The sequence below is a fragment of the Strix uralensis genome, chromosome 1 (assembly GCF_047716275.1).
Source record: "Strix uralensis isolate ZFMK-TIS-50842 chromosome 1, bStrUra1, whole genome shotgun sequence".
Classification (NCBI taxonomy): domain Eukaryota; kingdom Metazoa; phylum Chordata; class Aves; order Strigiformes; family Strigidae; genus Strix; species Strix uralensis.
Genome location: NC_133972.1, coordinates 33002667 through 33026408, shown reverse-complemented (window position 1 = coordinate 33026408; position 23742 = coordinate 33002667). Strand labels below are relative to the sequence as shown.

Genomic DNA, 23742 nt, shown 5'->3' with positions numbered 1-23742 from the left:
ACTAACCCGAAACATATTATTAGCAGGGAAGACTCATTCTCCTTATGTCCGTGTTTTTGAATGACTTAATTGAGGAAAAGAGATATCTTCTGATAATAGCTTTTTGCATAGGGCAACAATGAGGGTGGAATGGTGGAGATGCTGTGATGCTGGCTTTCTTGGAAAGCTTCATTAAGCCATTATTAAAGTGATTGTAATCATTTCTGTTACAGACCCAGAGTGCTTTGATATGCTAGTCCTGTACATAGCGATCTCGCAAGGGAGAAGACAAGTGTTGCAGAGGCTCTGCATGTTTAATTTTTGATCGATCTCCCATCAAGTATTTTACAAGATACAGCAGAAGGAAGATACTCAGTTATTATCTGGATATTGTTCATGTACACTAGGTAGGAAGTGGACAAGGCTGCACGTACATTTTAACTCCGTTGCCTCTTCTAATCTATCCCTAACAAAACAGTTAAGTATTCCCCTAAAGACCGTAACTTGCCTCATTTCTGTCTTGTTTTCCCTCCTGAAGTTCTCCAGATTTAACTGTCTCATGCCTCCTGCTTACACAGGTGATACTTCAGTTACTTGAACAAAAGATTTCAGACAGCTGGAAAAGTATGGAGTGCCTGCTTTTATAAAAAGAAGGGAGGGGTGAGAGGAATAGGGCTTGGGAATTGTGGTCCTTTCAACTTAACATCAATTTCTAGGAAAACAGCAAAATGAGTATAATGATTCTAAATGCTTGGCGGAGACAGGAAAACAAATTATCATCTACAGAGATGTATAAAGAGCAAATGTGTCAAATCAGTGTAATTTCCTGCTGAGATAAAGCCTTACAGAAAGGACAGAAATAGTGAATGTCATATTTTATGTTATTGTAGGGCCTTTGACACTGTTTCACATGATGTTGTGAAGAGTCTCAGAAGACAGCCATGACATGATGGACATAAAACTAGATGTAAAGCCTCATCCGGAACATTTATCCAAGAGTCACTATCAAAATAAAAGAAGTTATCAAGTATGGCTTGCAGAGGGCTCTCTTTGGCACTGCCTAGTACTTTCATTTGCAATTTTACTGATGAAATACAGGGGTTGCTTGTTAACTTTACAGATTACTTCAGATTGAGAGGGGATGAAGTCATGCCAGGGTCTGGGTTAAAGATGAAAGCTGGTAAGTGATGCACTGTCATTCTGCAGGAGAAATAAAAAAAAAAGCATATAGCTTTTGTTGGAAGGTATAAATCTTTCTCGTCAGAGTATTACTAAAGAATTGTGAAAAGTTAACATTTAAAAATGGCAGGAAAAACACATGACTTTAATACTTGAAATATCTGGTCCTTATATGCTGTCATTTGGTAACAGAAGCTTTAATGTGTAGGATTATATCTTCGTTTATTATTCAATCACATCTTTTTTCTTTTTCCAGTGAACCTTACAAAGTTCCTTACTCTGTCCTTAGCTTACTCTGGCTTAAAGTCAACAGAGTTTTTGTCCCAGCAGGAGTGTCTACGTGTAGTTGACTGTGATTTGTTCTCTGCAGAATTGCATTTCAGGGCTATGGGCTAGATTAAGGCAAGGCGTAATAGTTAAATCTGGACGGGAGGGCATCTATGCATTTGGTACTCATGGCACTTGTCCAGATCTGTGAGCTTGCTCTTTAGATGAATGTTGTCGTCAGATAACTATAACGAGGCTGTTCGTACTGTAGTTTTGGAAGCAGTGCACTATAAAAGTCTTCAGTCTGCTGAGAGCTAGAAATTTGGCTGATCTTCAGCTTACAGTGTATAAACACATTCCTCTTCTTTTTTTTTTTTTTCTTTTTATTTTTCACACTCTTCTTTCTCCTCCCTTTCCTTCAAGGACATAGACTTTGGCTATATTTTTCATAACTGCGTGAAGCTAGAAATCTTAACGGATGCCTGTGCCACCGCCGCCACCTCCTCCTCCACCGCCTCCACCACCTTCTGGAGGGCCCCCTCCACCACCGCCTCTGGTAAGATTGACTTTTCATCTCCATTAGCAAAAGCTTAGCTATAGTAGCCAGCTCAGAGCCCCTTAGAAATTTGGCATGGATATTCGTAGCAAATACCTGGGGCAGGTGCTTGTTTTGCTGGCTTTTGTTCTTCTGTTCGTTAGAGCAATAGTCTCCAAAGTAGGGTGTGCGAGATGATCCATTGGGGTGTGGGAAGAAAATATTAGAACTTCATATATATGTATAATTTATAAATAAATAAATTGGGGTGCACGCTCAAAAGTTTTTTTACCACTGAGGTTGCGGGATCAAAAAGTTTGAAGATGATTGCATTTGAGTGCATATGATGAGAATTTAGCATTTGTGAATATTTCTTCGGTCACAGGGAACTCATTTTTGTATTGGTAATGTGCAGGTGGTAAGTGTTAATTTCTCCATCCTCTTTCTTACAGCTTCTATTAAGACTCACAGTGTTCAGCTGTAGGTGTTGCCCTTTCTAGCACGCGCCGTCTTCCTGGGGATACAGCACAATATGCTTTTATATATGTGCAGGAACAATTACTGCTTGTAACAGATCATTACTGTATGTGTCATGAAGTAGAACATGTGCCCTGCCAGCATTTTTGCAGTAAGAGGAGGATGCTCTGAGTGGAGTTCCAGGGTATTACATTTTCATACCGTCACAATCCATTATTGTACCTATAGTAAAACATATTTAAGTAATTCCTTGTATTCTGCAATCGTTTGTTAATAGCCTGTTTCTGCACTGAAATTCTTAGACCATTTTTGAAAGTGAAAGCTGGTATGGTTGTGTTCAAGACATAAAATCTCTCCTGACTTTTTTTCATATATTTTTCTGTCACTGCTGTACTTATTTGCAGTGTATGTTAGTCCCTGTAGCAAAACAGTACATGGTACTTCAAATGTGCTTCAATTTGTTGGTTTGGGTTTTTTTTTTTTAAGAACTTTGTTTCTCCCTTGCATTTCCTGACATCTCTGCCTGTTTTGCTTCCATGAAGGTCTGTTGATTTTGTTTGATAATGTCCTTTACGTTATCTTCTTCCAGAAGGAGGTTTCATTGCATGCTCTTCTGCTATTTTGCAGGCTGAACCATTTTGTAAAACTGTCCGTGAATTGTGGAGATAAAGAGGAGGAAGATAAAGACAGGACATGAAATAAACAGTCCTTGATTCCTTTTATCATTCTGTTTTAACTTTGGGCACCATAAGCAGGGTTTTCAGTTAGCAGCTCTTCTGGGTTGGTACACAGCCTATAGTTAGATACTGAAATAAGTGGGCTGAATTTTGTGAGCAACTTAATGCCCGTAAATGCAATTAAAGTCAACAGAAGCTGCAAGTGTTCTTATCCTAATAAATTTAGCTCAGTAAAGTATCTGGAGACATTTTTAGACTCCTCTAACATACGCCAATTGTAAATGACTTGAGAAAGCTAAGAGGAAACTGCCTTGAGAAAGCTAAGAGGACCCCTGAGGACCTGTATGAACAAGTTTGGGGTTTTTTGTTTCCCCTCCTTTTCTGATAACTAAAACCACTACTATGATAGGGTTTTGATACGAAAAGATTCATACTGTATTTCCATATTTTAGTTAGATCATTCTATTTCAAATGTGATCTTCTGTGTGTAAGACACAGAATTTAGGGTCAGTTTTATCTTGGTGATATGATACAAACTAAATGTATTTCTAATTGATGTCTGATATTGAAGTCTTCCTTTTAATAAGTGCTGACACGAAAAAGAGCACATAAACCAACATAAAAAATTAGTAAAATAACATGGCAGAACATTGTTTTTTCTGTAACAGCAAAAGGATTTTTCCCTGTCAAAACTGATTGAGAGAGGGCTAACTTTGAAAGGATCTGTAGTCTGCCTGGTGAGTTCAGCAGAAGCGCAGTGTAAGAGTCAGCTCTCCAAGTTGCTGCCAAGTTGCAGAGTAAAATCTTATAATTGGGGAATCCATGAAAACTTGCTGGGGACCCTATTTTCTCTTACTAGGAAGTTATTTTCTAGAAATTGGCATCTGTCTTTTACAGCTGCCAAACTGTCCAACTGTTGTTACAGCTGCTAAATCTGCAGTTGGAGGACAGAAGAAGAAAAAATTCTAACAGGCATGTAGCTTTAAGAAAAACCTTCAAAACAAGTAAGTTTTATTTGGCCAACACCTGGAAACATTCCAGAGTAAACGGCACTGTGATTTTTATTATACTGCTATAATTAAACTAGAGTTACATTTACATGTTAGCAATTAAAAGTTAGGTTTTAATTTTGCTATTGATATGCGGCGAGCTGCTAGTTTAACTTACTTGATTTATGTTAGAAGAGAAATGTCTGTGTGTAGGTTGAGGTTTTAGAATCCTGTCATTTTGCATGATGCCATTGCATGGGTACCATAGACTTGCCTTGCTTTTCTAATTATATGGATAATAGCCGTACTTTCCTCTTGCTTTCGTTTAGAGATTTTTAGCAAAAGTAGTCACCACATTATCTTTTTTTCTGCACATTTTCTTAGTGAACGTTATGAGCCATGGTCCCAAATGATTTTACAGTCCTTACTTCATTGAAATCCTAAGCACTGTTGGCACTTGACTTTTTTGTACTGTTAACTCCCTCTTAAGGCAGAAGAAAGTTAGGATCTTTCCTACTGTTTTCAAAGATTTCGGACTAGTAGATGTTCTGTAAGTACTTGTACTGAATTCTGCTCACAAAAGGTGTGGCAAGGCAGTACTAAAGTGATTGGGAGATGGTATTTAAGACATGCTGGGAGCCACCTGTGCCCAACAGCTGAAAAGCTACTGGCTGTTAGAACACTTAAAAGGAAACCAGGTGGATTTTTCAGGAGGGGATGGTAGGGTATCTGCAGTAGCAGATGTAGGTGGCTGAGTCAAAATGTAAATATAGCTTATTGGATTAATTGAGCATGTCTTCAAATGCCTGCCTTCTGGGGGTCATAGATAAAGATGAGAGGGATGAGGAGGTAGAATAAAATTGTGTCCCAATATATTTTCTGGTGCTGGCTTACAGAATTCAGATTTTTTCTCTTTCCATTTTCCCCTCCACCCTAATAAAGGAAACTTAGAGAGGAGGCATTAGGATGGATGTTCTACAGCTCTTTCAATTTTGTAGGCATATGTACATCATGTAAGATCTTTTTTTCGTAGGTTTTTGTTGTTGTTTTCTGGGAGGAGGGTGTTGGTTTGTTTTTTGTTGGTTTTTTTTTTTTTAAAGCTTTCTGCTTGTGAAAAACTTCTTTTTATTCCCCCTCAATTTCTTTTACTTTTGCCTTTTAGTTTGGCATATGAGGCATTCTGGTTAGTTTTGGTTTGTCATATTTCCTCAAGTAAGATACCACCAGTGAGACTGATTAAAAATTTTCTCTGCTGAATCTCCCAAGAGAAGATCAAGAGAGAATTTTGCTTTGATAAACCATGTTCGCTTTTTACGTGCAGTAAAGGCTGCTCAGTGCTGTGCAGTGTTTGTCTGTACATTTGAATTCCTAATGTTATGATCAGTCATCTCCTATTAGTATTGAAGGAAGTGTGGATGTGTAGCAGCCCTGCTGGGTTGTGCCTTATTCAGAGAAGATGTTTGTTTAATGATTCATATGTTTGTGGAGTTCAAGAAAATACTTCTGTTCTCTTTAGAACTGTTATTACTAAAGTCTTAGCATAGAAATTAACCCCCAAAATCACAATGGATCAGACGATTAAAGCCAGTAAAGTAGTACTGGAGTTTATGTGCCTTATTGGCATACTAAAACGTAGGAGAGCAGGAAAAGAAAGGAATATGCTTACTTTGGTGAGAGAAATGTGAAACTTGAAATAATGCTGAATGCTAGAGCGGCATGTAGATTAATCTTAATGAATACCTCACTCTTATTTAGTTTAAAAAAAAAAAAAAGGAATACAATTTCTGTTGTAGGTAAACATGTGTCAGTGTTTACCAAGTTTGTTATTCTGACCTTATTTTCTACTCTTGTAATAAAAAACTCAGAAAAGCAATTCCTCATGATATAACACTGTATCATTTACACAGAGGAAACATTTCCAAGGTTAAGAAAACCATCAGCTGATAGTTTTCCTTGGGGGTTGGCTTTTCCCCTCCTTCTTGCATTTGTCAGAGCACAAACCTTGTTGAACTGTTTCTTTCAACCTTCCCAAGAAATTCAGAGAGCTGCATTGCTTATCTGAAGTTGTGTGGGAGTAGGTTTTGCTCCTATGACATTTAGCACTACTGTTCTTTGAAAAGAGAAAAACAACGTATGTAAAACAGCTTGGCTGAAGATAATGATGATTTATGGTATTTTGATTTGGTCTTACCAAATATGAGAGAATGTGCGCATGTAAGTGTGTGTATGCATAAATGTGTGTGGGTGCTTGCTAATTATTTACTGTAAAAATTAAGGTAATTTCTCAAGTTTTCATTTAGACCTCTAGACATGCAAGCATAACACTGAAAGAACAGAGTCATGCATAGTGCCAATTACAAAATATGTAGGAATGTGTTTATTAAAATTTTATGCGAGCTGTGAGTAAGATGATATTTAGTACTTTGTCATGAAGTCCCTAGGTCAGAAGATACGAAATCATGATGTTTATTGCTGATAGGTAAAACATACCAGAGTGAGGGAGAGTGCAGGCTTGGTAATCTTGTTGATGACTGGCCATCATACAGACTGTGCTAAGGACTGGGCAAAGTGCAGCTGAAAATTTTGAGAATGCTTTGTTCCAGCCAAAACAAAGGAAACTGATTTATAGTGTTTTAATAATGTATCACCTCTCACACCAGTCTGCTTTCATAAAGAAGTGAGAGGCAATTATGTAGAAAAGATGCTGTGTCTCTGTGTGGTTTATTTCACTTAATTTTCAGATAGGGGAAAATGTGGGATTGCATAGCTATCTGGAAGTGTTGCTGCTGTAGTCTTCTACACTTTTAGTCAACAAATACAAAAGGGGTAAGTGGGAGCTGTGAAAGGTGGGGAAGATGTAAAGAAAGCAAATACTAGGTTGGCATTGCTCCTTGTGTTTCATCTGAACAGGGCATGTACTGCATATATTCATATGTGCTAATCTTCTTGAATGCTTTACTTGAGATCTCTTAGGTCACCACTTCTCATGTATTTAGGTGGTGAGTTCTGTTTCGCAGGTTTCTTCATAATGTTGGTGTTGTACATGTCTGAATGGAATGGAAAGCATTTAAATATACTTTTGTTATTCTTGCTGTCTGATTTTCATTTGTATAATTTTCCATATAAAAGTGTGAAAGTTGCAGTGTGTTGCGGAGGTACCAGCTGTACACGATCAAGCCCAGGTAACAGAAGCAGCCTAGCTGCAGAGAGCTGATAGGTTAATTTACCATTCTAATCACAGGATACTATTGCCCAGAAAAATCAGTACCCCATCTGTAGTGTATGCAGTGGCTACATATTACATTCCCTCTGTCAATTAATATTACACTTGTAGCCTTTTAATTAAAAGAGAACCCAGAACTATAGCAATACTTCAGTTGGACTTCTCTGCCTGGCTGGAAGGTGACATCGCAAGAAATGTTCGTTTCTCACTGTTCTCCTATTTGGGGCTGACCATAATTTTGCATGGATGCTAAAAGGCATTTCAGAGTGATCCATAGCATCTACACAGGTAGCTGGGTAGAAGAAATGGCCTAGAGTTCTTGGAACAGGGTGAGATTAAATTGTGATAGGTGTAGGTTGTGACATGTTGAATATTTTGTTATCACTACTCATAGTAGCCCTTGTCATTCTGGGGACCGTGCTGTGGTAGACAGAGAGAATAAACAGTGGTAGTGTCACCAGCTCCCATTTTCAGCCTTGTGCTGTTTGACATTTTCATTTCAATGCCAGGGCCTCAAGTTTTCTTGTTTATGTAAGAATTTTCACTTCTGTTTTCACTGATGCAGAGGAAATCTTGGAAATTTGAATCCCAAAAACTTAGAAATCAGAAGGTGAAGTTCAAAATTATTTTTTGAAGCCAGTCTCAGGGTATTTTTGGTATCTGACTTGCAGTCTTTCTGAACTGCTGGGAAACACTTTTAGAGTAGTTCTGTTTTTATACTGCCTCCGTTTTAGTGGCTTTTGTTATTGCATATTTTCTTTTAGTGAAAGCACAGCCAGAATTTATGTTTGAAATGTGGGTGTCAGAAAGTTAAATACCCACAGAAAAGCTAAATGGCTCGGCAAGTATGAATTATCATATTGATTCTGTTGCATTTTTGCATTCAGGTAGAGAAATTTAGCAACCCACACTGGAAAACTTTAAGTACACCCTTGTTAATAAGCCCACTGCTCTGTTTGAACCAGGAGCAATTGAACCTTTAAGTATACAAGATTTTACATTGTCTGATGGAGTGATGCTAACATAAAATGAAGAGGGTTTTATTGGGTGCAGTGGCATTGGTTACTGGTGGTGTTTGAAATGAGAAGTGGAATATAGATGTAGAAGAGAGTAACTCCTGCTATGCTTTTTTTTAATTTTTTGTTCCCTGCCATTGTGTCTGCTGGTACGCTTCAAGCAGGTTGATGCTAGCACAGAGCAGGCACTGGGCTCTGCTGACACTGAAACACTTCATTATTTGGGACTCATGCCAGGACTAGGCGGTGGCTACAATGCTGGGAAGAGATCTGTAACAACTTTTGCTCAGTACTTCCCTTGCTAGAAGTTGAGGAACAAGGCTGGTGTAGACACAGCCTATCTAAGTACACACATTGCTCGATGACCTTTTCAACCCAGCAGGTTCAGATTGCAGAACTTCGTGTGATGGAGACTGAGATCATGGTTAATCGTTATTGAGCTGGGTGTAAATGGAATCGTGAAATGCTGGTCCTGTCATTCTGTTAAAACAATGACTTCATTAGCTGCCAGGAAGCTATTTGGCAGGTCCCCTCATGTGGGTTCCCTCAGAAAAGTTGGCTGGAGAGTGACCCCTCGCATGGGAAGCGTTTGAAGCTCGGCTTGCTAGAAGGCTGAGAGATTGCCGTGTTTACCCAGGTAGACCAAGTGCCAAGAATTAATTAGTTTCATTCTATGCTACACAGCAGAAACACAAGAAGCGGCTCTGATCTTACGATTGACTATGCAGGTGGAGTCTTGCACTGTGGTGAGGTTTCCCATAATTAAAAAGCTTTAAATCAGAGGTCAAGGCTCTATTGTGAATAGGTGGACCAAACTCGCACATACCAGATCTCACAAGCTTCTTTATAAACGAACAGTTTAAAATATTTAAAATAAAAGAAGTTGTGTGTTTTGTTGTTGAGACTTACTGGATTTTTTCTTAAGATGGAAGGGGGTGTTGTTTTGATTATTTTATTTTGCGTTTGACAGTGCGTGAGTGAAACCACACCTGATGCATATTTAAAGTAAATGCAAGAAGGATGACAATGGTTTTTTCTGTTATAGTTCTGTTTGTGACTTGCTAGAAACTGGGTTTATTTTACTATTTTAATAAGCCCCTGGTTTTTGTTGCAATTGCATTTCTTGGCACATTCCCGGGGGAGACTTTAGCTGCTGGTTTGAGAATTCTTTGTAGAAGCAATGCTCTTGCCTGCTGGGCAAACTGCTTCTGCCGCAAATATAAAATCATGAATTCTTGGCATAATTCTAATCTACTAATAGTGGATTGATCTTGAGAAAACAAGTTCTTCTGGCATTTCAGATTTCATGCTGGGCTGCAAATGTACAGATGACTTTTATAATCCTATGCTATGTCAAGGAAGACATACTGGCTAGTTTACGCTGAGATTTCTGGTCATCTTTCATATTCTACCTTGTTCTAAACCAACCTCATTCTTTTAATAAAAAGTTAAGACATTGTAGCTTGTTAGAACGTTCTGGCATCTTACTGTTGATGTTTTTTTCCTGTCAGTTATGTTTTGGAAAAGGATACAGTGTTTTAAGAGTTGAATTCACTTAAACACATTAGTCCTGATGGTTACAGGGATCTCCTTATGGAACACTTGTGGTCAGCAGCTTGTGGTTAAGTGGAAGGAAGTTACAGAATAAGTTGCCCACAAGCAGGTCTCCCCTGTTCTTAGTCTACTTTTTTTCATCATCAGTCTTCCCAGAAGGGTATTTTAGCAGGGTGTTGCCCCTTAAGGCCCATTACTCTATGTCTGTGCCCTTCGAGACTGTTGTGAGCACCAACCCTGTGCCTGGCTTTCCTTCAAAGGAGCAGGAGCTTTATGGCTGGATGCAGACCCAGTCATCATCTCTCCATCAGTGCTCTCCTACTTAGAGAGCTTTGCTATGCCATATGGGTGATGAGAACACTCATCGTCCTTCCTCAGATGATTTACCACCCCAAACAAGCTGTGTTTTCCTCTTGATATTCTTAGCCATCTCTGACATGACGCACGTACAGTGTTACACAGCTAGTTTCACCTTTATTGTCCTCTTTCCTGAATGATCCGTATTTGTCTACGCCAGAATTCCGGTTACTGTTAATACAGGAATAATATTTGGGGGATTTTATTCTATTTCCAGTTGTTCAGGCTCTTCTTTGATGCTTTGCAGGTCCTTGAATTAAGGTTTAGATGTTTCAGTTGTCTCTCACTGTTGATGCATTGTTTCTTCAGCCAGACAGCACTGTCACATTACTGACTGCATTGCCTACACAACTGTTACTGGCTTTATGCTGTCTGTTGTTCTATGTGCTGGTCTTAATTGTCCATTGCCATGTTTGTAGACTTTTACATTTCTTAGTTTAAGTTTGGTCTCTGAATCATGTCAAGACTGCATGCCAGAGAAGGCCAGGACTGGCCCGGGAACTCTTGTTTTCATGAATGTGTGTCTGTGATCAAGCATCCGTTTTCCTGGAGCTTTCTGTTAATCCTTCTTTATCTTCCTGCAACGTCTTTCCCTTCCTTAAAAGCCAATCCTGAGGTGCTGCATGCTGCATTGAAGATCTCTTGCTCAGACCATATCTGTGCAGGTTTGGCTGAGCAGGGCAGAGAAAAATAATAAGAAAGCAAGGTTTTATTAAGGGGTGTCCTCAAACTCTTATTAAAATATATACTACGTATGCCTTCTGGCAGTATCTGTGCTTGATCTCTGCACTGACTCCTTTTTTTTGTCTGGGGGGAAAAATTGGGCATGGGAGAAGGAAGGGTGATTGTCACCAGATTCACAGAAGTAAATGAAATTGTCAGCAAAAGAGAGAGCTCTCTCTGCCCATAATAATATACTGCACGTCAAATTGATTGATTAATTTTTAATTTTATCATTATGTATCTCACCAAATAGGGATAAGCTAAATGTATTTTGACTTCTTTTTTTGGTTTATTGTTTATCTAGCTCAGATAAATAAATAGATTTTTTGCACAGCTTTTTTTCCCAATATTTCCTATAAAAAATGACCAGGAGAGGGAATCTACTGTGATGATACAATTCATTACATGTTTGGAGTATAAATACTCAATACTGTAAGTTCTCTGAAATAAAAGAGAATGTAGGGATAGAATGTTTGCATGGAATGGTGCTTTATTTTATTTTACTTATGGCTCCTACCTATTATAGAGCTGGAGTACTAGATCCTCTTTTCCCATCAGCTGATAGGCTTATTTTGAAACAAAAGTCCTCGACTGCCTGGCTACTGGATTGTCTAAAAGGCTGGAGGTACATTTGTGCTGCAACTGCCGTGTTTGTGAAGATCTACACTACCCTGAAGTATTTTTCAAATGCGGTAAAGAGCATGTTTAAAATCAGAGTAAATATAACCCATTTATGGGACAGTGTATGCATCCACTGTGACCTGAACCACCTGCCCAGAGTCCAGAGGATTTCCCCTTTTCTGTGTGCAGGGGTGCTCTTTAAAATCTGAAAGATAATAACTAGTACTACTATAAACTTTTTCAAATGCCTGGTGCCTTCTGCATTTACATCATTTTCGCATCTGAGCACGTATACGTCTTAAATATTTTAAGTATCATAGGAGCCCAGAGGGTAGGTCGATGCTCCCATCTGTCTTGCAAGATGTAAAGTGACTTTCCCAAGGTGATGCAAGTGTTGCAGCAGTAACGTACGCAGAAATGGAGCTCATTGCCATGGATTTTAGTCCATTTTCCTTAAAAAAAGTCTCTCGGCTCTTAATTTGTCTAATACAACCCAGTTTAGGGTATTAAGGTTATGATTATTCAGGGCCGAACCTGGCATGGTCCATATATACAATGTAAACAGAGTTGTTTTCCTAAACAAAATGATTCACAGAACTCATAACTGGAAGAAACTGTTAGGAACCACTGGCTACCTCCCCACTGCAAGGTATCACATGTCAGCAAGTCGCTCTGTGTGGGGCCCAACAACTTGTGCTTCACAAAAAGCACTTCTGCCAAAGAGGATCCAGCCTTGATCTGAAAACCAAGAAATTCATAGTCTGCTGCGTCCTCAGCCCTTTGCTGTGGGGAACGGTCAGTCTCACTGCTTCCATACTTGCTGCTTTCTAATCGGAGCTTGTCTGACTGTGTCCTACATTAATTCACCAGATACCTGTGTCTGCTGCCTGAGTCCTCAGCATGATTTCCCTGTAAAGGTTTCTGTGTTGTGCAGGCAGACCACCCCTCAGAAGGACTTCGGGGCTGATGGCCCAGACTGAGCTGCTAAAAACCGAACAGTTTCCTCTAGCTTTTTGAGTACCGTTTTGGCTCTTTCCTGGGCATCTCCAGTTTTTCAACATAATTTTAAAGACCTGGAGACCAGAACTGAACTTGTAATTCCATTTTTTCCCACATTATTTTTTCTGAAAGAATAAAATATATCAGAGAAGTGTGCTGTCCTCCTTGCCACAGCCCTGTGCTAGGAGGTCAGGCACACTTGCTCGTGCAGGCTCACTGCTGGAGCCCACTGCCGGGTTCAGGCTTGCAGCACTCTGGATGCAGGCTTTCATTCCAGAGGCATGGCCAGAACTTTTCATCCAATCATTTTCAGTTTGACATTTGTATATTGTGCATCTTCTTTTTTTTTTTTTTTTTCCTTCCCCCCACCCCCAAGCACTTGGGGAGCATGTTTTGGTTTGTTGTTTTTTTCAAATGGCCTCAAGTTGCAGTGATTTGGATCTCTCTGTATAACCACGCTGTCCTCATTCATTTTTCTGCAAGTCTGAGTTATCTCCTGCAAATTTTGAAATGTATATTTCCATCATTGGTGCTTTACACTCTGGAACATAACTCTAAATATTGTGATTTGATGGTATTTTCCTGTTTATAGGTACTTTGGAGACCTGTCAGGTTGCCCAAACATTGATCCTATCCCTTACTGAATGACATAACTGAGGGTGAAATTTAGGACATTGAAGACAAAAGTAGTGGAGTTTGGTGAGATGAAAAGGGAGCAGTTCTCTTAGGTTCAGACTATTTGCCTGTGTGGTTTGTTCCATTCTGTTTCCAAGTATGTACAATGAATGTGCCATTCTTTGTGTCTGAAATAGTAGCAGAATAACCTAATGGTTACTAAGGTAATGAGAACCCACCGTTCCCTTACCAATTCATGTAAATAAAGTATGGAATTTAATTTCACTGTGTTACCTGAGGCAGCTCTGGCATCTGATAAAACAAATGATCTTCACATTCTTCTCCACTTCCTTTCTGATTTTCATTGAAAGATCGAGATGTTTCTCTTTTTGTAAGTAAATGAGGCTGCCCTGCAGATGGTGGGGTAGAAAGTAGTCTTAAGAATTACATCTTTTGTCTTGCAGCTGTTTTTCCTCTGTGACCCAAAATATATTTGTCTTCATGCTGAAACATTTCTATTGCATGTGATCAGGATTGAAGATTTGACACCCATAAGAGTTCCTCTTTTTCTCTTGATACACAACTTGTACGTTTAGTATCTGTTCTTGTGCTATGGATTGCAGGCATAGCGTGAGTGTGAATCCCAGATTAATTTCTTAATCGAAGGAAGGAAGGTTTTTTCCTGATTGTGTATCAAAAAGCAATATGGTAAAAACATGGATTTGCAAATGCAGGACACCAGTAGATGAGTGGGAGATACTTACCTGGTGAAATGATTCTTGACAAGAACTGTCACCAGCCTTGGGAGTGTAGGCAGCAAACAAGAAATCCGAAGGAGCTCAGACCGCTGTGCAATGAAGCAACACTACACCCCAGACCATCTTGACTTTGTAATGGAAAAAGAGAATCCGTATCAAGCTACTCAGCAGCTAATCAATAACCCGAGTGCACCAGGCTGGGCATGGAAGATTGTATCTCTTATGTACATGAGGAGGAAGAAGAAACAGCTGGGGCATGGGATGGGGTTGTGCTTGAAGTAAGGGGATCTATTGTGAGAGAAAGGCAGCTTATTATGCTGCACTATGGGCCTGCAGAATAGCGTTCCTGCTTTTTTATCCTACAGATTGTGAACAAATTAATATCTTAACCATGTTAAAGTGATATCAAGTCATGGGTCACTCGCAAATGTTAAGTTGCCACAAGTGGGATATTTTAGCTTAATAGCTATTAGGATATCAAGACTATATTCCAACAGCCTACCTGCTCAGAGAGAAGTAGATCGGGGAGATGAAGTGGACAGCTGGCATAATATATGGACACTTGAACCCGGAAACGAAAAGACAGCTGCTGGATCTAATTTTAAACATAGGTCTTGATCAGATGCCCCTAGATCCTGGTTGTCCTGCTACAGCAAAGTCATTAGTGGGAGTAGAGAGGCGTGAAGTTGAAGATACCAGTAAAAAGCTTTTGTGAGAAGGGGAATCACCCTTGTTCCAGTTATGGTATTTCCATTTTTCACAGTAAGTATTGTCAACTTACTGAAAACGTGAGTGGAAACAGTTTCTGGCTGGTACGTGGTCTAACACTGCTTGTCACAGGCAACTTCTCTGGGTTGTCTTAACGGGCAGTGGGACTCGCTGTCCTGAAAGCACAAGGGCAGGCAGCGCTGTTTCAAATTAGGAAACTATGTAACAGAGTGGGTTTCTTCTAATATTTTAAATTAATATATGGTTACAGTATCAGTCACAAGATTATAATTCTGAGTTGTTACATCACGTGTCAGGAATGCAGCGGGCATTAGCAGCGATCTGGAGTGCCATCTAGTGGGGCTCTGCAAATCTGGCTTGCTATTTTTCTTTTAAAAAAAAAAGTACAAAAATAGCCACAATATCGTACTGGTATAATTCTTCATTTAGGATTAGCAAGTTAGACATTTTATTAATTCAGCAGCTGATTAAGTATTTTCAAGTGTCTGTTTTGCTTTCAGAATGCTATTATCAAGTTGGGGGGTTTGTTTTAAAGTGTGACAGCATTGTTCTGCTTTATTATGACTATGATGCTAAAATCAAGGGCTGTGGAAACATTTCAGGTACTCGTTCTCTTTCGGAAGTTAGCTGACCTGTGGGAATTTGCAGTAGACGTGGAAGCAGGCAGCACATTGCTCCTCTGACATGAAGATTCCTCTCTGTTAGATCACTCTGTTAACCACATGATAGGTTTGGAAATAACAGCTTTCTTGATTTATATCTGCTTCAGGAAAACGAAACTTTTTAAAGATTTTTTTAATAACCAAAAACTTGATGAAATAAGAATAAAGAATAATTTTGTTTGTTTTATTACAAAACTTTAAACTAGAGGTTGACTTTACATCTATGGACCTTGATTAGTCTAGAAAAGTTACAAAAATAGAATTATATTCTTCTAAAGACAGTCTACTTAAACTGGTGTAAATCTCTGACACAGAGACAGTCTAAATTAGTTAATTCAAATATAAATGCAATATCCAATTAGCTGTCTTTTTTCCTAAGGCAAAGTGGGTAAAACAGAAGGATGTTTATTCTCAGGTGGCATATAAAATCTTTGTTGTAAAGCATTGTAAATGGAATGAAAAGAGCTGAAGAGAGAGGCAATCAGAGCTGGAGTTGTGGAGCAGAGACCATAAATGGCCAAGCACATTTCATTTAAGTGTGTCCTCTAATATTCTTTCAACAGTACAAGCACAGCTAGTATTAGGTCTCTGTTATATTTAAAGTTTCAGCTTTCCTGCCTCCTATACAACTGAATGCTGTTCTTTCGACTCAAAGGCTTTGAAATGACAGCTGCCAAGGATGGTTTATTTCAAATCTTCTACCCCATGTTTGCTTATGTGTCCTTTCTAAGCATGTATTTTTGCCTGCACCTACCGTCTAATGCTCTTATCGCCAACAGGCAAGTTCAGAGGTACCAAAATTGCGAAAGGAAGACCAAAAAGCACGAAACGCTCTCTTAGCTGATATCCAGCAAGGAACTCGCTTAAGAAAAGTGACTCAAATCAATGACCGCAGTGCACCTCAGATTGAAAGTAAGTATGTGCTCCCGAGTAAGGTCCTTGGGTGAGCTTTGCTGAAGCCTCAGTCGTGGAGGTCAGCTGAACAGTTTTCAATTTGAAGGGCAGGTTTGAAGTTCAGCAGCTGAAGTTCATATGGCTTTTACGATGCGGAGAGGGGACACTTTATAAACTTGCATCCTGCTCTAAGGTCAATAACTATTAACAGTTCATAATAAATCTATAACTGGATATCACCTTAACAGGCATTCCTTGTCCAAAAAAAAGAATCACGAATGATTAAATCCTTGAGAGTTTCTCAATAAAATAATTGTTTAAGTGGGAATTGTTGGCTCTGGCAGAAGAATTGTTCTTTACTAGATAAAAAGAACAAAAAATGCCAAAAAATTCTTGAAGCATAAATTCAATGTTTAACACAACTTCTTGGTGTCATTATTAATGGGAGATTTAAAAGCACCAGAGGGTGCTGTGCTCCAAGGTATGGGTCAGAGAGTAATGGTAGTTTACTGTATTAACAGTGACTTTCCTTGCTGAGCCAGCTTGAAGAGGGAAACATTGGGTCTTGGCTGTGTTTGTTGGTGCCAAGTCTTAGCAGTCTGAGGGCAAGGATGAAATGACTTGCTGATATACCCTGTTTTTTTGTTTCTTTTTAACAGAACCCAAAGGAGCTAATAGAGATGGAGCTAATCCAGCCATTAATAAAGGTGGCTCTCAGCAGCCTCTGGGAGGCTTATTTGCTGGTGGCTTTCCTGTTCTCAGACCAGCAGGCCAGAGGGACATGCCGGGTAAGGGCTTCATTTGTTTGAAAGAGTAGCTATGGGGAACTGTGATTTGGGATAAAAGTACTTTGGGTTTAGCTTTATTGATTGATTTTCATTGTTGTTTTCTGAACCCTTAGTTCATTACGTGATCATGGAGGGCTCAATTAATAATGTGCTTGAAATCATTTTTCTAGATTTCAGGTGCCTTATTCCTTAAAATGTAAATATTAAGCTATCTCTACACTGGGTAGGAAAGAGATGGAATAGATTGTACAGAGTTATAATGGAGACTTTACATTAGTTTAATTAAAACTTTTAATCGTGCCTCAAATAGTGTATTGAAATCTGAGCTTATCAACTTCAGCACACATGGCAAAGAAGTCATATTTCCTTTCCTCCATTAGCATGTATTTCTGTGATACTACAGGCTTGTGTGCTACTTTAAAGATTCATATCCAAGATTTTTGCCCTCTGGATTTTATAAAGTACAGCTTTGATCCAGCAAGGTAATTTACTGACCTGAAAAAGGTTATGTTGCTTCACAAAGACAGGAGGAAGGCACGTGTGGGAGCCCTACTGCTGCTTTCAGCTCGGGAAGTGCCAGCATCAATGAGGGCTGACTTTTAGCGTCACAGCAATGACCTCTGGTGCTGTTGGACAGCTGGTGCCTGCTCAGACAGCACAGAGCAAAGTAGGCATTTGCAGGGAAAGACAGAACTTGGCTCTACCTGCAGGGTTTTTTTTTTCCTGGAATGCAAACCCAAGATGTGCAGCACTGCTTGGTGATAGGGCTTCCCCACATAGCTTCAGCTGCAGCAGCCTTTGAGTTGTTCTTAAAACTATGATGGTGCCTATCAGATTATGTGAATGTAGAATAAGATGCCTTTTTCTGACATCTTGCTTTGTGAAAAGTCCTTGACATTTACTCAGGAAAATACATTTTGTAAGATCAAGAGTCTCTGGGCCTTTGCTGTTGAAAAGGAAACATTTGAACCTGTGCCTTCTGGAAAGCCTTTGAGGCACTACTTTTAAGAACTCGGCTTTTATCCATGAGATTTATGTAACATTTGTGTGAATGTTTTAATCTTAAATACTTAACTTCAAGGATGCAAGTTGATGCATGTCAATCTACTTGTGTTCTTTGCGGCCTTTTCACTAGGACTGTGGATTCCTCCAAGCAGACGGCTCATCTGTGTTCGGTGGGCTGTGCTAGGCAGATGAGGCTGGTATGAAGGGCCCCAGGCCTCTGCAGAAAAGCACCTTCTCCTTAAACTGTTTCATTTTGCAGAAACTGAGGAACAGGGAGGGGAGCAGGGTCTCTCAGCAGATTGTCATATAACTAAGCAGAGTGTCCCTGGTGCCCACTGGAATACATCACCTTCTAAGCCCCATTGCACCAGCGGCAACCTGTTGGATAGGAGATGTTTTGAGAGAACTTGTCACTCAGAGTGACCGCTGGGGAGGGGAAATGAAGAGCTTGCTCTTTGCACTGTTTTGTCTGATGAGCAGGAACAAAATCCCGATGTATGTAACATGTGATGCCTGTTTTTCAGGCGGGAGGCCTGGGCAGCTCCCTGGAGTCCGAGCAGCAGCTCCCAAGACCTGTGCCCCACCGAACAGCAGCGCAGCAAAGGCGAGCGGTAACGCCTCGCACCCAGCCGAAGGCCCAAGGGCAGCTGCTCCACCAGAGCCTCCCAGCACCTCCCGAGCCGGAGCCGGAGCCGGCCCCGGGCGGCCCAGCCTGCCCGCCCCTCCTCCCCCTCCGCCTGCTTCCAGCAAACCTTCCCTCACCTTCCCCCCTCCTCCCCCTCTGCCCCCTCCAGCCGATCGCTCTCCCAAGGGGGTGTCCCCCAACGCTCCTCCTCTGCCCCCGCTCCCTCCTCCTCAGGCTGACAAACCCACGAAGCTTCAAGCAGGCGCTTCACACCCGCCGCCCCCTCCTCCTCCTCCTCCTCCTCCCCCCCCGCTGCCCCTCGTGCCCCCCAGCGGGTTTCCAGGCAGGACAAGCGATTTCTCCGCTGCTCCTGCCGCTTCCTCTCCGCCTGAAGGAAGGGACTGTCCCCCCCCCACACCGCCCCCGCCACCTCCTCCGCCACACGCGCACTCCCTGGCCCCAAGCAGACTCTCCTTGCCCCCCTCCCCAGGCTTTAGCAGCGCTGCCGGCGGCGCTGACGTGCCCCCGCCGCTGCCCCCCAAGTCCCCCCACCTGCTGTCGCAGTTCCATAAGCCAAGCAGCATCCAGTCGCTGCCGCTCCCTCCCACCCCCGGCCTCCCTCAGCCCGCAGCCGTGGCCGAAACCAGAAAGAAGAGACCCGGCCGAGGGGCAGGTGAGAGCGGCACGTTGGAAGAGGGGAGGTTGGCTTCTCCCTTTGGCTACCGGGAGAGGTCGCAGCGGTGGCTGGAGAGCTTGGAGGGGTGGGGATGGCGAGCACGCGTAGCAGGAAGGTGAGGTCCATCGTGTGGGAGGAAAGCCTGTAGGTTGCCCAGCGTGTAATGAGCCTGAGAGAGTCAAGCTCTTCTTAGCACTGGGCGCATATGCCGTATAATTTAATCTGTGATTCTTGGAAGAAACGTGGTGATGAGTGGAAGCAACATTTTGGGATCGCTGGGCTGCTTATGCTTTTGTGTTGGCGTTGGTGTGTCTTCAGCAGTGAAACAAGGGAGCTCAGGAACGGCCTCTTTACAGCCTCTGGGAGGGCAGTAGAGGGTACACCACGACGTGCGGCGGCTCGAGTGCCAGCCTACCCCTGACACCCCTCCCCTGCTGTACCCCCGCAGTCTGGAGCAATATTGGCAGTGGCTGGGAAACGTTACAGGAGAGAATAAAGCAAAGATGGGGCAGGTACAGCCATAGATGAGCAAAGGCAAATATGTATGCCTCTACAGAGAGGAGCAGTCAGTGTCTCCCACTATCAAGATGGCAGGGCCAGATGTTTCTCTGACTACTTGGAAAGTGGGGATATTGGCTAGTGTTTCCTTGAGCAGACGGCAGAAGGAACTTTGATCAGATTTCTCTGATATAATGAAGATAATTCAAAAAATGAGCCTAGATCTGTGTGGGTTTGAGAAATGGAGACAGCTACTTAATAAGGAGCATCTGAAGAGAATGTTCTGTACCCTGTACCCTGTATTTTAGCAGCCACGTGTTGAGAGAAAGATTACTGGTTCCCTTTGACAGCCACGGGAAAGGCCGTGTAAGTACAGATCAGGTGCTTCGTGACAGTGATTAATGCTGCTCAGGAACTGTCTGGTGAACTGTTATTTTATTGAGGTGCCTCTTTCTCATGGTGGTTCAACCTTTGAGGTTTCCATAAAATTAGCCTGCCTTTCTCTTGGTCATCCAGGGGGAGAAGCAGTTCTGAGAGGCTGCTAACTGGGAGGCCTTGGGCTCCCTCCCCTTACACAGTTCCTGTGGTACATCTGCCCAGAAGATGTAAACTTTGACAGCTCTTGCAATTCCTCAGTGAAATGCACAAGAATAATGGTAATTCCATGGCATGGCTGCCAAAGTGTCAGGAAATTATTTTCTTTTAGAGATACCATCTAGTGTGCTGTTTGGATTTTTTCTGAAAGAAACTGCTTGCACTTGTGGAAGTGGAAGGACAGTCTTACCCTCTGGACTAGGACAAAACCGTACTTCAGAATGTCAGACTTTCCCTAGAACTAGAAATAGCAAGCCACAGCCAACTCCAGTAATGACTTAAATGTAATACTTCATGCTATAAATCGATGGTCAGGCTTGACAAACAGTAGCTATGAAGGTGGGTAAGTTTGCCCCAAATCTTGCATTCCTTCTACACTCCCTCCACTTTTGTGCAAAGCTTACTGTCGGGTTTGTTAAGTCGTGGTGATGTTTATGTGCCGGTCTGCTGCTTCTTTTTAAGGAACCGGTGCTGGGAAGCTGGTCACACCTCCACAGCCACCAGCAAGATCACCAACAACTGAACTTACCAGCAAATCTGGAGTCTCAGCCTGGGCTACAGCTCATGATCCCTACCTGCCTCTTAAAAATGGAAATATGCACATGATTGGTAATATCATCTAAATTAGATTTCTTAACTTTAGTTAATAATTTTAGTACAAAAGTCGGTGTGTGTCTCAGACCTCAAAAAACTCATTCAAGACTTTCTTACGGCAATAACAGGGTAGTATAACTAGACCCATTAGAAACATTTTTGTATGACCTTATACAATGAGAGAAAATTAAGTCTTTTTCACAAAGGTTCTGAATCACCTGATGGACAGGAAAAGCATGCGCTACCTGCAAAATTATTTAAGATTGTGAAAAGTTGCTGTAGCATGCTTATATGACTGTTCTTAAAACCAGTTCATGGAGATTTAGTAGCTTCAGTCCTATAAAGCAAAGACTGCTAAGAATTATTTCTGTGGTCTGATGAATTGGCCATTCATTCTTGCTTATAGCTAAATGGCTTGAAAACCACATAGGAGTGCCTCTATTACCACAACATCATCAATGCAGAAAACTGGAACGGCAGCCAGAAGCTTAACTTCAGTAAGTAGCAGGCAGTGTTTGCAATTAAGCCAGAAAACTCGGATGGTTCACAGAAGTACTTATCAGGATTATGACTGATTATGGAATGAGCTACTATCAATTCCAGGGGAAAATGAATCAGCATTTTTAACTGAAATTACTTGGGGCAGTTTTAAACTTTCTTTTTTTAAGTATCTGTCTAACAGTGACTAATGTTTATTTCCCTGAAACTTCCCAGATGACTTTGAATCTAAATTTACTTTCCATTCCGTGGAAGACTTCCCCCCACCTGATGAATTCAAACCATTTCAGAAAATATATCCCAGCAAGATAGCTAGAGGTAAGTGTGTAAACATGAGAAGGTCTGATAATTATCCAATAGGACTAAAACAGGGAGTGAAAACAAAGAACAGGAACCAGCATTAACGTGAAGAACTGGGCTGCTAGCATAGGCACAGAGAGGGATGGGATTTGTTACAGTGGTAACAGGGACCAAAGCTATAATGTAAAGCACTTATTAATTACTTTGAAGTCTTAGTACCTAAAAATAAAATTATGTGGCTTGACATGCAGTCTATGTTCTTTAGATTGTTGAATTTGCAGAGCCCTTGATGTTAAAAACAGTGATGTCACATAAACAGACTTAAGCAGCTACTGAGTTTGTTTTTTTATTCATGAACTTGTGAAATCACAAAGAAAGGTGACTTGATCCATGTCTTCCACCATGTATTTTGATTTAAATCCCATGCATGGTGTTTTACACACCTGAATAACAAAGGGACTTAGTACCTGAACCTTGTCAGGAAAGTAATGAATGACTGAACCTTGCTTTTTCCCCCCCCCCACCTTAACTTAGAAACTTGGTATCAGGTCACTGTTGTAGGAGCAGAAGTTCACCTATCCAGCTTTGAAAACTGGTAGTTGAAGGTGCCAAAAGATCTCATGCTTTTTATAAAACCCAGTCTTTTCTGTATTATTAGATCAATTATTTATCTCTAACTTTTCATTAAGTTGTTTTCTTGTTTCCATGCCAAGGTACTTTGCAAGACTTTTCATAGCAGCCTCAGTCAGTCTAAATTGTCTGTTGTATGATCTGATCGCAGACTTTTTACTGAAGGGCTACAGAGCATGAGCAATGTGTGTATGTGTGTGTATGTATATATATATATGTATCAGTTCAAGGTAGGAGAGAAATTCAGCATCCCTGCTGTAGAATTGCATCCAAAATATATATCCAAAACGTTTATCTATCTGTCTCATGATTAAACCTGTCATATCTATTTGCAGATGCCACTAAAAATCCTCCAATAAGAACCCATGTGAGATGAGAAGAGTCTTCTGATGCTCTCTGGATTAGTATTAAAAAAGAACATCGAGAGAATACATAAAACAGAAGGTGTCCCCATTACAGTGATAGAGATCATATTTGAATTGCAAGTGCTGCAATGTTAACATTTCTATAAACTGGAAAAGCGATGTAAATGATACTTTTTGAACTGGCCTACATACTACAGGAATGTTAGTACAGGCTTTTAAATTATTGTATATAGGTGGATATTTTTTAAGCAAAGCAGCATAAAATTTAAATTCTTTGTAGTGTTGAAACAGTTCATTCTTATGATGCTGACAGATGTTACCTCAGAATACTTTTTGCATTAGATGCCCTGTAGTCCACTTTTCCCCTTTCATCATCATTTTTAAGTATTTTGGAAATTCTCCAGTTGTTATTCAGATATTTTTCAATGAACTATCAGAAACTAACGTGCTACCTTTAGTCTCTTTGTATGTTTCTTCACTTCTCTTCTGCCTATCCTCAGATTGCAGCAGAATGTCTACTTCATGAACAGATGGGCCCACAATCCTTTTCTCATCAAGCATGAAGAGGAAAGATATGACAAGGAGCTGTGGCTGCTGTTGTGCCCACCTCCTGTTGATTACAGATCCTTATAGGATAGTGCCTGAAGAAGCCCAGCTGGGTAGGGTGGTCATGGACTTGACAAAGATGATGGAACTTTTCCAAACTGGAGGAAGAAAAAGTTGTTCTACTGTAAGCAAAAAAAAAAAAAACCAAACCATCGTCTGTGTGAAGACACATCCCCCAGAGTATGTGTGTAAGGGCACTTGTCCTGTCTTTTCCTGCTGGCAAAGTGGATATTTACCATTTGTGTGTGACAGACCATCTTTCCCTGGCAATTAGGAGGCCTTTGGATGAGGGGTCAAACACCTACATTT

The 23742-nt window shown here is 40.9% G+C and overlaps 1 protein-coding gene across 5 annotated transcripts in view; it reads left to right on the top strand.

Annotated features, from left to right (window-relative positions):
* WIPF3 (WAS/WASL interacting protein family member 3) overlaps positions 1-23278 on the top strand; it is a 35765-nt gene extending 12487 nt beyond the window's left edge. For 2 of the 5 annotated variants that reach the window (XM_074861794.1, XM_074861829.1), the window contains exons 2-8: positions 1849-1981; positions 16140-16272; positions 16914-17042; positions 18572-19345; positions 20903-21049; positions 21749-21850; positions 22798-23278. In XM_074861794.1, the coding sequence (XP_074717895.1) occupies positions 1904-1981; positions 16140-16272; positions 16914-17042; positions 18572-19345; positions 20903-21049; positions 21749-21850; positions 22798-22838 (1404 nt within the window). In that variant the 5' untranslated portion in view covers positions 1849-1903 and the 3' untranslated portion in view covers positions 22839-23278. Of the gene's footprint in view, positions 1-913; positions 1007-1079; positions 1160-1402; positions 1982-16139; positions 16273-16913; positions 17043-18571; positions 19346-20902; positions 21050-21748; positions 21851-22797 lie in introns of those variants that run through there. The other 3 variants (XM_074861810.1, XM_074861821.1, XM_074861804.1) reach the window with 3 other exon arrangements.
* Positions 23279-23742: the final 464 nt, after the last annotated feature.